The sequence below is a fragment of the Photinus pyralis genome, unplaced genomic scaffold, assembly GCF_008802855.1.
Source record: "Photinus pyralis isolate 1611_PpyrPB1 unplaced genomic scaffold, Ppyr1.3 Ppyr1.4_LG1, whole genome shotgun sequence".
Classification (NCBI taxonomy): Eukaryota; Metazoa; Arthropoda; class Insecta; order Coleoptera; family Lampyridae; genus Photinus; species Photinus pyralis.
In genome coordinates, this window is record NW_022170249.1 from 70,672,162 (window position 1) to 70,687,485 (window position 15,324).

A 15,324-nucleotide genomic window follows, 5' to 3' on the forward strand; every position below is an offset into this window, starting at 1 on the left:
ATCAGAAAAATAATATCCACTATACTTCCAGTGCGGTTACATATTTGGTTTGTTACGATCATTTTAATCAACGGATCTTAATTTGCGTGGTGGTATAGGGAGTGAATAATTTTGACTAGGATGCCCTAACCAAGCTTCTCCAATTCGCAATGAAGCTCTTCGGGTATATTGTTTTGACTTAAGTTGAAAAAAATGCCTCAACAAGACAGTTCCTCCGACTGCTTTCCAATTGCAGGTGTCTTGCAGTTTTTTTACAATGATTGCCATGATGGTCGGCAAATGATTTTGTACTGTTTCTGTTAGATGACAATGCGTCCGCCGGTTTCATCGAGATGAAGTGCCAGTTTAGAGTTTAAGAATAATTTAAAATGAAAGTGTGTTTAGTGAGCTTCTCTGTGACCTGTCCTTGACGACGACGTTGAAAGTAGGTTCTTCCTTGTAGAGCGTCGTTTTCTCTCTTTCCTCGCAATTTTTACTAGTTTTCAAAGACTCTTTTCTGACATCCTCAATGTCTGTTATAATAGCCTCTAGATAGATTTCAAGCTATCCTCTGTCTCTGCGCGCCTAGTCATATATTTACAACCATTTTTTTTCTCCATTTTAGAAATTTGAGGAATCTGCGGAGATGAATGTAAAGAAGCAAAATATGTGTCTACTGTGGTATAGAAGTTTTAATAACGTGCGTTCCTAACGACGAAAGAAACAATGCACGTAATTTTTTAGTAAGTAATTACCTATTGCTGAATTGTACGATACTCTTGAATTTTTCTTTCACAACGAATTCTTATAGGTAGGTACTTTCTTTTCACTTCTTTTTATCTCACAGCTACCAATTCGTTTTATTTACTTTCTTTACACGTGCAAAAAAATACTTAAATAATCTTTTAGAGCTAAGAATTATTGCTCATAATTTCGTAATTTTAGTTTACTGAACAAATTGAGGACGGGATGAGTTAGGTAATCGCTTCTTTATAATAATATTAAACGGCAGAGTAAGAATAAGGAGTGAATAGCAAACGTTTGTAAATAACAGCGTGGGAGGCAGCATGGAGACAATTTTGAGGAAACAATCAACCCTGTGATATAATCAGAAACGCCAAACTTAACGTGTACGTTATTTCCCAAAAAACATAATTTTGCGTTATTTATAGTATGGGCAAATTAACGTTCTCTACAGCATCTATCACAGGTCCGAATGTAATTATTTCGAGTTATTATAACCGATCACAGTCTCCCGGGATCTTCTGTCTGCTCCCCACCGCAACGCGGGCTTTCATTTATGCCCCTACTACCAAAAAAAAACACAAAAATGTGTCTGTTATGCCACTGTCCAAACTCAAAGCCAATGAAGTAATATCGCAGTCTACATCATGTCTATAAATTAGTTATTTATGTACTAAGGGCATAAAAATGATATTTGTTCATTTAGAGCTACGTGTAAGCCTATTTTCATTAAGCATAAGATTTTAACTGTTCCTTGTATTTACATATATAAAATTTTATGTCTAGTCAAAAAATATATCATAAACAACACTGTTAATCCAAAAGATATTAACGCGTATAATAAAAGGAGAAACCAGTTATTTGTACCTCGTTATAAAAAAAGTAGTTATGAAAAGCACGACACTCTATTGTGGAATAAAGTTTTATAACAAACTGGACAATGCAACTATAAGCAACTACCTACCACCACTGATACAATTTAAAACTAGAGTCAAAAAACTTCTTACATCAAAAGCATTTTACACTACACAAGAATATTTAATTGATAAATAAACAAAAAAATTTTATTTCGAAAGTTAGGTAACTTGTTAATACTTTTTATATATTTTATGTAATAGTATGTTTGTAATCTTAATACTATATGTTCGAATGTTTTTATGTGATTTTATCTTTAATCTATTTATTTAATGTATATATGTGCCCTAATTTTACGATGCAGTTTTTAGTAGTTTTATTGTAACATGATGTCTGGTTTGTCCTACATTCAAAACTGCATATATTGGATCAATAAAGATTATGATTATATTGATTATGATTGAAACCATTCATAAACGTCAAACGTAATTTTAAATAATTCAATTCTTCATGAATGAGGAAGAAGTTCCAGAAATTATTCGAAATAAGGCCATTCTTGTGAGTTAGTACGTATTGACATTTAATAATTGACGTTTCTAATTTTCAATGACCTGCAAATATTTGTTTGTTTTGTCATTAAGTTAGTGAAAATAAGATACTATGGTGATACTTAATGCCCTAGGGAATAAAGTGGTACTTTATAAAATGTGCTCTGATATGTTAGTAAAAATAGATACAGGCACAGATTGTACTATATCTGTGATACAGGTAATATCGAGGGTAATATACTATTGAAGACTCCTCGGTAATAGGCACAGCACGTTCTCCATAATTACCTATTGTATTGTCGAGTCCCTATAATTACTAATTTTATATTTCCATTTTTTAGGACAATTAGATTATTGCGCAGAGTGTACAATTCCCTTCTGGGGTACAACCTTTAATTATATACTACAGTCAAAGGGTACAACCATAGACCAAATACAATAGACTGTGCACGGCGTAATGAATCATTGGTCGCATAGATGGCGCACACATTAATTACGATGACCTCAGTAGCGTTTTAATTTTATTTCGCGAATCGTGATGCTGTTTTCCGTTCATGCAAAAGCGTTGGTTACTCGCCTTATCATGTCAGCTACAGGAAATGTTTTTGCAGAGTCAAATTTCACAGTGTAGAAGCTACCGTTATATTTTTTCTACAACTGAACCGATTGCTTTTAAGTTCAACTTTGTCATGTGTGCGAAATACTTTTTTTCATTGTTGACGGTTTCGCGCACGTTGTCAAGAGCAACCTTACTTATTAATTAACCGTTTAAAAATCTAGTACTTCGCGTTTCGAAATTCGTCAGAAAATGACAGGTTTTTTTGACAGTTGTAGAAAAATAGGTTTTTTATAATAAAATAAAACAAAATGGGAAAGTGTAAATTTCAAACTGAGTGGTTGAAGAAGCTAGATATTATCTTGGGGTCGAAAATTTAACGACGAGAAGGTGTTTTGCGTTGCGGTAATAAGTATTTTAAGAATGTATCCATTTTATGTTGTTACGTTGTTTAAAATGTTATTAAAATTGCAACGTCTATGCAGTTACGTTTTAACGGTTACTTTTTTTTTTTAGATATATTGCCGTTTATGTATCTCATCATTCTCATCTATTACAAAATAAATATTTTTTGCTTAATTTTGTATGGAAATTGGGTCTCGAAATGGTCTCTATTTTTAAATATGTAAATAGAGACCAAGTCTCTATTTTTTTGCTAAAATCAGTTGCGAACCCTGTTTTCAACGAAAACTGTTGATAAGTACTGGCTCCAGTATAGTTGTAAAAAAAATTTGCCAATTTTTTTCCAAAAATATGTTTTAAAGGTTTTCATTAAACGAAAATGCCCGCATGTAATAACACATCAACAATGTTTGGAGCACGTAAAATTTTTATTGATCAATCTAATAACTTTACGTAATTATTACAGTTCAGTTCAGCGTTACGACAGCCTCATCGTCGAATTCATCCTAAAATGTTGATCGTCAAAAATGTGTAAATAATTTATTTGTTTGTATTAGCCTCTATTAGTGATTGTGAAATTTAATTTTACTTTATTGGCAAAAATTTATGTATTGGACTTTGGTATTTACATGGCGTTATTTTATATTCTGTTTAAATGCTATAGAAAAAATAATAAAAAAATAATTCGCAAGTATGCCTTCAGAAGCCGCCAGATTCTGCAAAGAAAGTTATTCAAACTGCGGTTATAAATTTATAATGTAGATGCAAATTTCTTTGAAAACGAAGTACCTTAAAAACGCATGTGCAGCATTTTACATTCCTAAAACGTTATCACTATTTTGGCCCTCGTCATGGCGTAATCTTCAATGTAAAATTCGTAATTCGAAAGAATGTAAGTATATTTTTAGCAAATGCAGTCGCTATAAAACCGGCGCAAACATCAGCAAATTCCTCTGGTGTTAGGTTTATATCGCGTATGAATGGAGTAGGCAATGCAATTAGGCGGGAGAGGTGATTGTATAATCTTCAAACGGTTGTCGTTTCCAAACGAAACTTCGCGTCGTCGGCATAAGCTGCCGCTGACTTTTTTGTAGAAAATTTAATGCCCTTTAAAAAAGTCCGCATATATTTTCGTCAATCTCCTTTTCTGAGCGTTTGGAAGAATTGGTCAGAGAACACAATTTTTACATCTCTATATTAATAATTCAAAAATCGGACGATATTACACAGCATACAAACCAAAATAATCATATTTACCAATCAAAATAATAATATTGACCACGCAATCTGCCAAATGACGGGTTTTCAGTTGTATAAAATTATTCAGTTTTAAAATTTCTGACGTTAATTCAGTGCGCCACTGGTTGCTGGTAAGCGACTTCTGTTGGTCCAACTCCATCTATACGTATTGGTCCACATTAAAACCGGTGCTCAGTCTATTGTATTTGGTCTATGGTAAACCATTGAATTTATAGTTTAAATTCAATGTACAACCATTGAATTTGAATAATAAATCTGAATATTCAATGGTACAATTCTGGATAACTGTGCGCCATTTTTCAAATATATACATCCTGCCATCTGATGAGTACATTCCAACAATTGCAGCAGAAAGTGACAGGTTGCATATTGATAAACAATTCTCAATGTGTTCTACTTTATCAAAAGATGTCACTGAAGGAAAAGGTACATCAACTCTCTGTTTTATCAACCAGTTCGACTTCTTTCTTTCAAGTTAAACCATCTCGACGAAAGCATTCCAATCAAAAGCTACGTTCAAAATTCGCCGGCTCCAATTTAACATAAAAAGGTATTAAACAAATTCCATAGTTCTAGCTGTTAAGATTATCAACAATACGTAAAGACTCACACATTTTAACAACCAACTAAGCGTAATCAATCTTATATTAACAATTTAACCTTGTAAATTTTTGGCGGTTCTTGATAACACTTGCATTTTTATTGTTGCAGACAGTTCACTACTTAAATTTCTCCTTTACGCAAAAAAAAATGGACGAATGGGACGATCCAGTTCCGGTAACGCAGGTAATGCAATTTTCAAAGTTTGTTTGATGGTTTATTTTAGGTTAGGCTATATCACATTTTATTGCAAAAATGCTTTGTTCTCAGCAAAATTCATTGTTCCCCCCTTTTAATCTTCACATTGTTATCACCAAGCTAACATTTGACCTTGTGTGTTTTTCAAACTGAAGTGTCTGGAATTAATTGTGTAGGTAGTAAATTTGTTCAAAAATTTGTCAATCTGAATGCGAGCGAAAGTGAGCGCTTTCAGATAAAATTATTGAAATCGCAATGAATGTATGTTCTTCGGATAGGCATATAATTGGTTTTACTGTACTGCTTGACAACAATCGTTTCCGTCTATTTTACGCGACACTTAGTTTTCATTGCAAATTGCAATGTGTATCGACATGACATTAATCCATGTTGTATGCAATTAAATTTAACGCAATTTTGTGTATTCTAGAAGTGATCGTTTAGGAGGGCCATTGACATTTTTTGCACCTGACATGACCAACAAGAAAGTTAGCATGTTTAGTAAGAAAATGAGATCAATGCACTCTTGGAAACCATTATTTTTTGTAAACCAAGAATCTATTGATTCTATTAGTGGGTTTTCTCTTAAAAACGGAAAGGTAGTATTGTAAAAACAAGGACACATTTGTGCGTTCTCAGAAGGACCAGGCCCAGACTGATTTCTTTTGGGGCCTTCGTGATAAGGCTGAAGAGAGAGCAATGAGAATAGAGGGTGGTAGTGTCACAGAACTTAAAAAGTATAAAAACGAATGCTTATTTACAAAAAAATGCTCAAACGTGTCGAAAATTTGTGTTGCAAGTGGAACAAATTTCACCTCACTCTATATAAATTGTTTATGGGTTTGGGAGGGAAGGGGGGCATATTCCTTGCAGTTCATCTGTTTATTTAACTGATATTTTCTTTACTTGTTTATAGTGCAAGATTTTATTGCAGCAATTTCTTGCGGGCAAGTTTTCGACTTGCTGGGAGAGAGCTCTCTATCACTGTTTACATTATGAGAGTTATTGGGAAGTGCTCTCTGACACAAACTGAGAGTTTTACTATCCCGTGTAAATTACGCTTAGGGTTAATCACTGATTAAAAGTATTAGAATGCTAGCCACCCTTGATTATACGCTCAATGTTTTTTTGTTTTTTTTTGATGTCTTGAGTTAGTAGGACAAATGAAATTTCGACTGTTTATGAATTATAGCGTCGAAATTTGGGTCCCAATTTGTGGAAGAAATTCGCAAAATGCTCGTCAAGACGTTTCTCAATCATCCTGTTCATGAATATTTTTGTAAATATATTTGCCTGGTATAAATCGCGGGCCGTATTTGGCCTGTGGGCCGGAATTTCCCCATCCCTGGTCTACCCAGGTACAGTGATGGAAATCAAAACCAAAGTTAAGTCGGGCTTTTAAATCATGTGTAACATGAACTTATTAAGATTTTAAACCTGTTTTTTTATGTTTGAAGAAACAATTATTTTTGTTAATATTGTAGAACTTTTATTGGGAGTGGGGAAAGGGGTATACCTAACATTAGATTATTCGTTTCATACTTAAAACTGGACAAATTTCGAATCAAAACAACAGAACATGCTACATACTTGGTATGGGTAAAGCTAAAGTATTTTTCTAAGTGGGTGTATCACTTATCACTTCCATAGCCGTTTTTCGAATTGATTTTTTTAAATACAATCTAAATAATTACAAGTGTGTTAGGACCACCAATATTGTATCGAATTTTCTTGAGCGATATCAAGGTTTAGTCACCAGCAGTAAGGAATGAAAGCAGATGAGATGCATTCATAGGAGGGCAGGCTGATTCATCCAGTTTGTTTTGAGTAGTGGAAGTATAATGTGTTCGGATGTTATGTCAAGGCTAGTGAAACATTTTTAACTACTGAGAAAGTATCATTTAAAGACTGTTTATTGTGACGACAGCGTGTTTTCCTCCTAATAATATTAATGCTAGGACCGGGAAAAAATACTGGTAGGCACGAGATCCTTCGTCCAGACCCACTTCTGCCGTTTGAAACTACTTCTAGGGGATTGGTCCTAGAATTTTTTGCAGTAGGTAGCCTATACCTAGAAGGTTGGTCGAGACTCAATGGTATTCTAATGAAAGGTCTCATCGAAATAAATTGGTTTCAGTGAGGGGGTTAAAAATTAATTTGATCTCATTGTATTCTAATTAAAGGTTTCAACAAAAGGAGCCGTTTTCTACCAACTACTGCCCTTTTTTCTGTCCTCTTATCAAAGTACGGAGGGGAGGGGGGTGGAACTAGTCTTATTACCTTTACCTTCATGGTACTCTAATGAAAGGTCTCGACGAAAGGGATTAATTTCTACTAACCATAGCCTTCCTCCTTGACTCCTTATCGTGATTAGGTATATTCTCTTATACCTCAAGAACGGATTGTTGGAAGAGCGTACGCACAAAGGGCGATTGAGACGTCTGCAAGAAATATATCCCTTGATGATGGCAAAACAAAAGCTATTTTGGTTAAAAAAATGCACAACAGTTGTGCACAATTTGCTTTTTATAAATGCTTTCGTAAATAGCATTGCGCATTATCTACATTATAAATTACCTTCATAAATAAAACAAACAGCATGGGTTAACAGTAATTTTGAAACCGGTATTAGTTTTAGCTTCATTCAAGGTGCCTACATATGATATTTTGTTTAACTGCTTTCATAAATAAGAAAGCTGCCAAATCATGAAAACCCCCCCCCCCCCCAATTATCTCCTCGGGACGTCACTGCGTTTAATCCGACCCCGCCTTTTACCCCAAGCGTGAGAAAGCCGTACCTACTATAGTTTATAGAAAATCTTAAATTACTTCTTAAAAATCTGGAACATTTTATCCCTTTATGGCTTAATTATGTGTCCGGTCGTCCTCCTATTCTCAAAGGGGCACAGGTTTGAATGAATTTTATGTTTATTGTTAAGGTCACGGCAAACCTTGCCCTTTTTATAAATAGAATTTGGAGATGTTTTAAAACAGATGTAGGGTAGGTAGGTACGAATTTATATTTTCTATCTCGACAATTATTTTCATAAAATAATTAGTAACGTTTCCATTCTTTGCTTTCATTTTTAAGAAAAAGAGTGCCGTAGCTTAGGGTAAAGGTTATAGCACTGAGAAACACAACAAAAAAAGAACTATCCATTTGGATGCAGTCGTTCTGAAGTGAGTAAATAAATTTCGGCATTTTTATATATAGATATAGTTCTAATAATAAAATAAGTAATATATGTTTATTTGTCTTGTGAGATCTATCGATTTCAGTATTAAACCATTGTCAGGTTTTGTGTCAATAATTATTGTAAAAAAAAGATATTAATTTTCATTGAAATGGTGATGGCGGATGTAGATGTCTACATATGATTGTATGTGGCGTGTGATGTTTCTTTTGGGTTTGGTGGTTATCATCACAAACTTGTCGAATATTTGATTCAAAATGACTGGCGAATCACTCGACAGCATATTAAAAACCGTATCGAAATATCTAAGGAACGTGTCGGGTTCAGTGTTTCACAACTGAGGTACCGCAAAATCTGTGCACAACGGAAATACCATACCAGCTCACAGAGGAGAATAAACCACGTCGATTAGAATGCTGTGAACAACTTTTGAAGCGCTACTGTGGCAGAGACTACTTTTTTGGACATTACGACTAAGGACAAGTCATGGGTTCATCATTACGATCCTGAAGAGACAAGACATAGCATTGAATATTGTCACTCGCATTAATTTTTGTTTACATGTGTGTGTGACTGTACCTAATCATAGGTTCTACCCTAGTTAAAGAACTATAATTATATATTTGTTTTATCATTGATTCCAAATGTGACATATTTATGATTGTGAATGAATTAAAGGTTTAAGAATTTTGAGTGGCACTAAATATTGATACTGGTCTCTGTTGAAGTTCCAATAGCTAACCAGCTTATTAACCAGCTACTATCGAGTTTATAATTTTGCGGTGTCTGTCAGTCTGTTTGTCCATTAGCACGATAGCTCATAAACGAATGGACCGATTACGATAAAATTTTACAGGTGGATTATTTATGAAATTTGTAGATTGGAGTTCGTGAATTGGGAATGTAGACCAAAAAAATAAAGAAGGCCCTTTTGACATCTCTGTTAGTTACCGAATTGCATGAAATTCAATATGCGCATAGCTTTAGCCATATAAAACACAATTGCAAAAGTTGAGCCTAATCGATCAGCATTCAGTGCCCATTGCGCATCTCTACCATTTACAGACCAAATTGCAAACTTTCATATGTAGCGCCATTTTCCAAATTTGGTTTTGTGCATGATGTGCAGTGCCAACTTTCTTATTTATGGAAGCAATTAAATGAAATTTCATACATATACAGTTTAAATAAAAGAAAAACTAACATCAGGTTTAAAATTTGGGCTTGCACATGCTATAGCCATACCCAGGAGCTCATTTGCTATATTTGTTTAATTTATTGGTTCTGGTTATGCTTGTTGTTGGATCAGAAATTCACAGTATGTTTTTAATGAAATGCGCAACCCTTTTTAACGCAAGTTTGAACTGTCCATGTTTTTTCGCAAAGATTATGAAAATTTTTGTTATAACAATGCGGATGTCCGAGGTTACTTCTGTTTTTAACTTTTTCTTATTGATAAATTATAGAACAGCACATCATCTGACGGTGGGCGCAGCTTTAGCAGGGGCAGGGGATTTTCTGCCCATTCAAATGAAAATGGGTCAGCTAACGATAATGGATGGGGCGAAGACAGAGGTAGAGGAGGAGGCGGATTCGGTGGCCGCGAGAGGAGAGGTAAGCGCAATTGGTCGATTTCTATCCTTTTTAATGCGTGAGTATTTTACAGGGCGAGGTGGTGGTCGTGGCGGCGGCAGAAGTGAAGGTTGGGATAATAATGACAACGGCAACAGTGGCGGAGGTGGCGGGTGGGGCGATGAAAATAACGAAGACGGCGGTTCTCGTAGAGGTTGCTAAGCTATTCTGATTTTTGTGGGTTTTTAAAAAAGTTTGTTTTATAGGGCGAGGTGGTCGTGGGGGCGGCCGTGGAGGTCGAGGTCGTGGCGGCGGCGGCCGAAACGATGATAGTTGGGGCGGAAATCAAAAGAGTGAAGATAGTTGGGGAGGAGGAGGTGGTGATGACTCTGAACCAAGGGAGAATAATTGGGGCGGTGGCGACAGTAATGGTAATCGAGGAGGAGGAAGAGGTAGAGGAGGCGGTCGTGGGGGTAGAGGTGGTGGCAGAGGAGGTCGCGATGGTGGAGGCGACGGTGAAACAAATTGGAATTCTGGAGAGGGAGGTGATGAGGCAGAACAGCCTAAAAGAGAAATTTATGTTCCTCCAGAACCTACAATGGATGAAGATGAATTGTTCAGTTCTGGTAATACATCGGGATTGAATTTTGGAAAGTATGATGACATTGCTGTAGAGGTAAACACTCTTGTTTACTTTTGACGAGTTGATTTCTAATATTTAACTTTTCAGGTATCAGGTGAAAACGTACCTAAGCCCATTACCAATTTCGAGCAGTCTGGACTTCGGAAATTATTATTAGATAATGTTTTAAAATCTGGATACACAAAACCGACACCAGTACAGAAAAATGCTATTCCTATGATAATGAACGGCAGGGATGTAATGGCGTGCGCCCAGACGGGATCTGGAAAAACTGCCGCCTTTCTCTTGCCCATAATTCACTGTTTGCTAGACCAACCAACTGAATTAATATTCGACGGTGAAAGTTGCCAGCCTCAGGCAATAATCGTTTCACCCACTCGTGAATTGTGTATACAAATATTTGAAGAAGCGCGAAAATTTTCGTTTAATTCTATAATTAAAGTTGCCAAAGCATATGGTGGCACTTCTGTAGGTTATCAAAGGAAACATGTCGTTAATGGCTGCCATATATTAGTGGCTACTCCTGGAAGAATGCACGATTTTGTGAAGAGAGGAAGTATCTCCTTTGCATCTGCCCGGTTTGTGGTATTGGATGAGGCAGACCGGATGCTTGATATGGGTTTCCTACCTGCCATGGAGGAAATGATGACTCACGATACTATGGTGGCTACGGTAGGTATTTTTCAAAAAGCATTTTTTACATTATCTAAAATTTTAATTTATGCATTCGCAATGCAGATGCAAATGTTTCAGGTAATTGCGAATTTTTTATTAGCATGTTCTATTTCTATTCTATCCTAACTGATCAATCTGTTTGATAATGTTAGGATTAATTTAGTGAGGTGTACCTTTAAATCATTAACACAGATTTCGGCTTAAATACCACTTTGTGTACGCTTTAATTAGAAGGTGTAGATATTTCTCATATCCGTTGTATAATTTCAGGGCGAACGACAAACTTTGATGTTTTCAGCGACATTCCCCGAAGAAATTCAACACTTGGCCGCAAAGTTTTTAAACAACTACATTTTTGTCGCTGTAGGAATCGTAGGAAGCGCTTGTTCCGACGTCGAACAGATCTTTTTCCAAGTGGATAAATTTAAAAAACGGGAGAAACTTTTGGAAATTTTAAGGGAGGATTCTGAAAGAACATTAGTGTTTGTGGAAACCAAACGAAATGCAGATTTCCTAGCTACATTTTTAAGTGAAAATAACTTTATAAGTACCAGTATTCACGGAGATCGTTTGCAACGTGAACGAGAAGAAGCCCTCAATGATTTTAAGCGAGGGTCAAAGAATATTTTAGTTGCAACCGCCGTCGCAGCTAGAGGTTTGGATATTAAAAATGTCAAGCACGTAATAAATTATGATCTACCGAAAAGCATTGACGAGTATGTTCATCGTATTGGGCGAACAGGAAGAGTGGGTTAGTGGCCAGACTTTTTTTTATAATGGTTTTTCTTAATTTGTCATTTATTAGGTAATCGTGGTAAAGCGACCAGTTTCTATGACAGTTCACAAGATGGTGCAATAGCAAGTCAGCTATCTCGAATTCTATCCCAGTCCGGACAAAATGTTCCAGACTGGTTGCAGCACGGAGGCGGTGGTACTTACAGTAGCAGCGCTTTTGGAGGACGTGATATTAGAGGGGTAAGTTTTGGAACTATTGACAAGGTAACTTAAAACATGTAATCATTTTAGGACGATTTTGCACAATCAAGAAATGTTGAGGAGCCTACAGATGACTGGTAGATCTGTGTATTATAGGGAGTTGTTCATATTTTTCTTGACGAATTTATTTGGTTTTTTTCTTTTCGTGATCTTAGTGATCAATATTAAGACTTTCATAGTATAAAGACAAATTAGTGCGGTGCATCAAAGTAAATTGATGATGTTTTCACTTTTATTCATTTTCATCTTAAATATACTACTTATTCCTATGATTATAGTATTTCTAGTATTGTTATTTCGTTCACAAACCTAACAATTAACCTGTGATTTTGTTGGTTAAGTATTGTTACGTTTTTGTGTGGCATACGTAAATCGCAAATATATTTTTAAATTGAAGTATGTTTTGTGTGAATGCGAGGATACTGTTTTTGTTTTGTATTAAGTTTACACATGTAGTTAATGTGGAAGCCATATTTTTTTAAATAAATTTTTGTATCTGAAGAATTTGTTTATCTTTCTCACGTCTTTGTCCAGTGTATCAAATATGCATCAATACTTTGCAAATACCAGTACGACAAAAAAATTTCATAAAAAGAGTAGACTTGCAGTCTATACTTTCAATTTCAAAATAGACCCTATTGCCAGTGTTGGTTTTACTTACAAGTAGGTGCCACGTTCCATAAAAAATAGTAGTTATCATTTGTGTTCTTTTATAAATACTGTAATGATATCAAATTTGCCATGCTAAATGTCATAATGTAGATCAAAAATAGCAAGCTTAAGTTCTGGCGTCCCGTTCGTTTCCATAGAAACAGCATTGAGATATGTTCTGAACGTCATTTTGTATAGTGCTTCGCATAATCATCTGTTTCATTTTATCTATCCTCACGGTTAAAGAGGACTTGGCCCTCAGAGTAAGACTTAGCCTACTCATTCAATCCTATTAAAATTTCAAACATAAAATGTGTGTACCTAATGTTAGATTAAGAGTGGGACATGGGGTTCGAACGCAGTGTACAGTTCAATTTTGATTTTTCCCAGATTTTTAATTTACACAGAAAGTGCGATTGGTGCAATAAGTAAAATTCATTATTGGTCAATCTTTAATTCCCAATTTTTAGTTTTATTTGTTTTAGAGAAAATGTGTTTTCTTCATTTTTTGCAAGTAGAGGTTTTCCAAGGACTTTGAAAAACGTACTATGAGTTTTCCCTAAATATATTATTACTTTTGAGTTTTGGGTTATTTCACCGTGAAAGTTTCAATTTGGGCGTTTAGCAAATGAGAAGCAACCTGCAACAAGCTATTTCTCCATTTGTTTTGGGCTCAAATTGAAAGTTTCACGGTGAAATAACCCAAAAGTGATCCATATATTTACGGAAAACTCATAGAACGAAGTGCTTGAAAAACTTCTACTTGCAAAAAATGAAGAAAATATTTTTTCTCTGCCGTGTTCAAATTTTGACTTTTAAGGTCTACTATTACGAAACTGAATAGGTACCGTCTATGTATTCCGTATATGTTTCTGTGTCCCATATTTGAGAGCAAAGCTGTCTTTGTAACTAAAATACAGTTTTCAAAAATTATAATTTAGGTACCTAATTAGCAAAACCAAATATTGTTGAATTAATAAAAATCTTTACTGTCTGCACTGATCCAGTTGAACATGGTCACTGTTCTTCACTGGAAAACTCTGGAGCAAGGTATCGTCACATATAATACGGCATCTCAAGATTGGGCAGGTTGTTTCCTTCTGGGAAGTGGAAATCTTCAATTTCATCAGCATTCCTATCTTGCTGCAAGCAGTCTCACCCCTTTTTGTAACCTCAGGAAGTAATCCTGATTTTTTGTTTGATTGAAAGTGAATGGCTTGTCAAGAGCCTTGTAAAAGGAATTGATGAAAAGAAAACCAGTTACTTAATGAATAATTTATGTAGTTACTGGAATTACATAGTAGTGCAAAGATAAATCCTGCTGAAGTAATACTTCAAAAGAGACAATAAGCAATTACGGATTATCTGTCTTAGAATTCTTTTGGAACTAAAGATGGTTAATGGCAGTAAAACACCCTTAGAAAATCAAATCGGCAAATGTTAAAAAAACACAACTCACAATAAATGAAAAATGTATTTTTGGAAATTACGAATTACATTATGCACGTCTATTAAACGCATTCGTAGGAGGTTGAGTCAGCTGTAAACCGCTAATGTTATTGAAATCCAACATCTTCAACATTTCCTTGGTTTCTGTATCCACTTCAATAATGTCGTGTTCCAAAGCGGAAACTTCTGGAACATAGTTGTCACGTCTCTCACGTTCCTCTTCTTGCAATTTAATTGAAATTCCTCGCACTTGGGAGTGACGAAGGCGCTTCATTAAATGGGTCACAAAACCGGCAATCTTATTGCGCAAAGGTTTTGTGGGAATGATAGCGATTTCCTCGCATATTCTTTTGTTGGTGTGGAAATCTAGGGTTAACCGAGTGTAATACTTTTCGATTATTACTTTCGAAGCTTTCTTCACCGTCTTGGTACGTACGCGACCCATTTCTACGAATATAAATACGTGTGATAATTGTAAATTTACCGCAATATAAATTACTTACTTTATTAAGTAATTAGTTTAATGCTGTTTCGGAAACGAACAAAACGTGGTCACCACAAAATTTCCGTCAAAAAGGACACACTGTTACAATGCTACCACTACGAATAATCAATCGAGCTACCAACTGAGGTTATTTACACCATATATTTATGTACAGTGTGTCCCGAGTAGAACGCACCATAAGGAAACTGCAATGTTTTTTTCGCGAAGGATTAACGAGGCCTTTAAAATTAGTGCTAATTGTGCAATCTTAATTTTTTTCTAGCATCAGGATTTTATATTACACTTTTGTTTTTAAAAATCGGCACCATTGATTATACATACACACTAACGACTTAAGCCCGTTTGTAACGCTCACTTATTTAGTCAAGTTTTTAGTCCTTTTTTTCTTCAATAAAGATAATGCTATCCTAAAAATGTCATAAATGATGAAATTGTATGCAACATTCCATAATATTGTCAATTTTTTAGTACCTGTAAAATGTAAACATTTGTACATA

The 15,324-nt window shown here is 35.2% G+C and overlaps 2 protein-coding genes across 3 annotated transcripts; one reads left to right on the top strand and one right to left on the bottom strand.

The window, feature by feature from the left end:
* Nucleotides 1-4,743: 4,743 nt before the first annotated feature.
* Nucleotides 4,744-12,618, top strand: LOC116179771 (ATP-dependent RNA helicase vasa). Of its 2 annotated transcripts, XM_031499606.1 has the most exons (10): nt 4,744-4,894; nt 5,056-5,130; nt 9,803-9,950; nt 10,003-10,122; nt 10,175-10,584; nt 10,639-11,223; nt 11,290-11,304; nt 11,497-11,977; nt 12,032-12,201; nt 12,253-12,618. In XM_031499606.1, the coding sequence occupies exons 2-10, from the start codon at nt 5,095-5,097 to the stop codon at nt 12,301-12,303; spliced, it is 2,016 nt and encodes a 671-aa protein (XP_031355466.1). In that variant the 5' UTR covers nt 4,744-4,894; nt 5,056-5,094; the 3' UTR covers nt 12,304-12,618. The 2 variants fall into 2 exon arrangements, with proteins under 2 accessions (XP_031355466.1, XP_031355474.1); XM_031499614.1 differs by lacking the exon at nt 11,290-11,304.
* Nucleotides 12,619-14,328: 1,710 nt separating this feature from the next.
* On the bottom strand, nt 14,329-14,941 carry LOC116179720 (40S ribosomal protein S17). The gene is made up of 2 exons (XM_031499545.1): nt 14,826-14,941; nt 14,329-14,769 (listed from the first exon to the last, which is right to left on the bottom strand). The coding sequence occupies exon 2, from the start codon at nt 14,765-14,767 to the stop codon at nt 14,372-14,374; it is 396 nt and encodes a 131-aa protein (XP_031355405.1). The 5' UTR covers nt 14,768-14,769; nt 14,826-14,941; the 3' UTR covers nt 14,329-14,371.
* Between the last annotated feature and the right edge of the window lie 383 nt (nt 14,942-15,324).

Coding starts and splice junctions, on each gene's coding strand:
- LOC116179720 (XM_031499545.1), bottom strand. CDS start 14,767: ATGGGTCGCGTACGTACCAAGACGGTGAAGAAAGCTTCGAAAGTAATA.
- LOC116179771 (XM_031499606.1), top strand. CDS start 5,095: ATGGACGAATGGGACGATCCAGTTCCGGTAACGCAG. Junction 10,123..10,174: donor AGACGGCGGTTCTCGTAGAG/GTTGCTAAGCTA, acceptor TTTGTTTTATAG/GGCGAGGTGGTCGTGGGGGC. Junction 11,978..12,031: donor TGGGCGAACAGGAAGAGTGG/GTTAGTGGCCAG, acceptor GTCATTTATTAG/GTAATCGTGGTAAAGCGACC.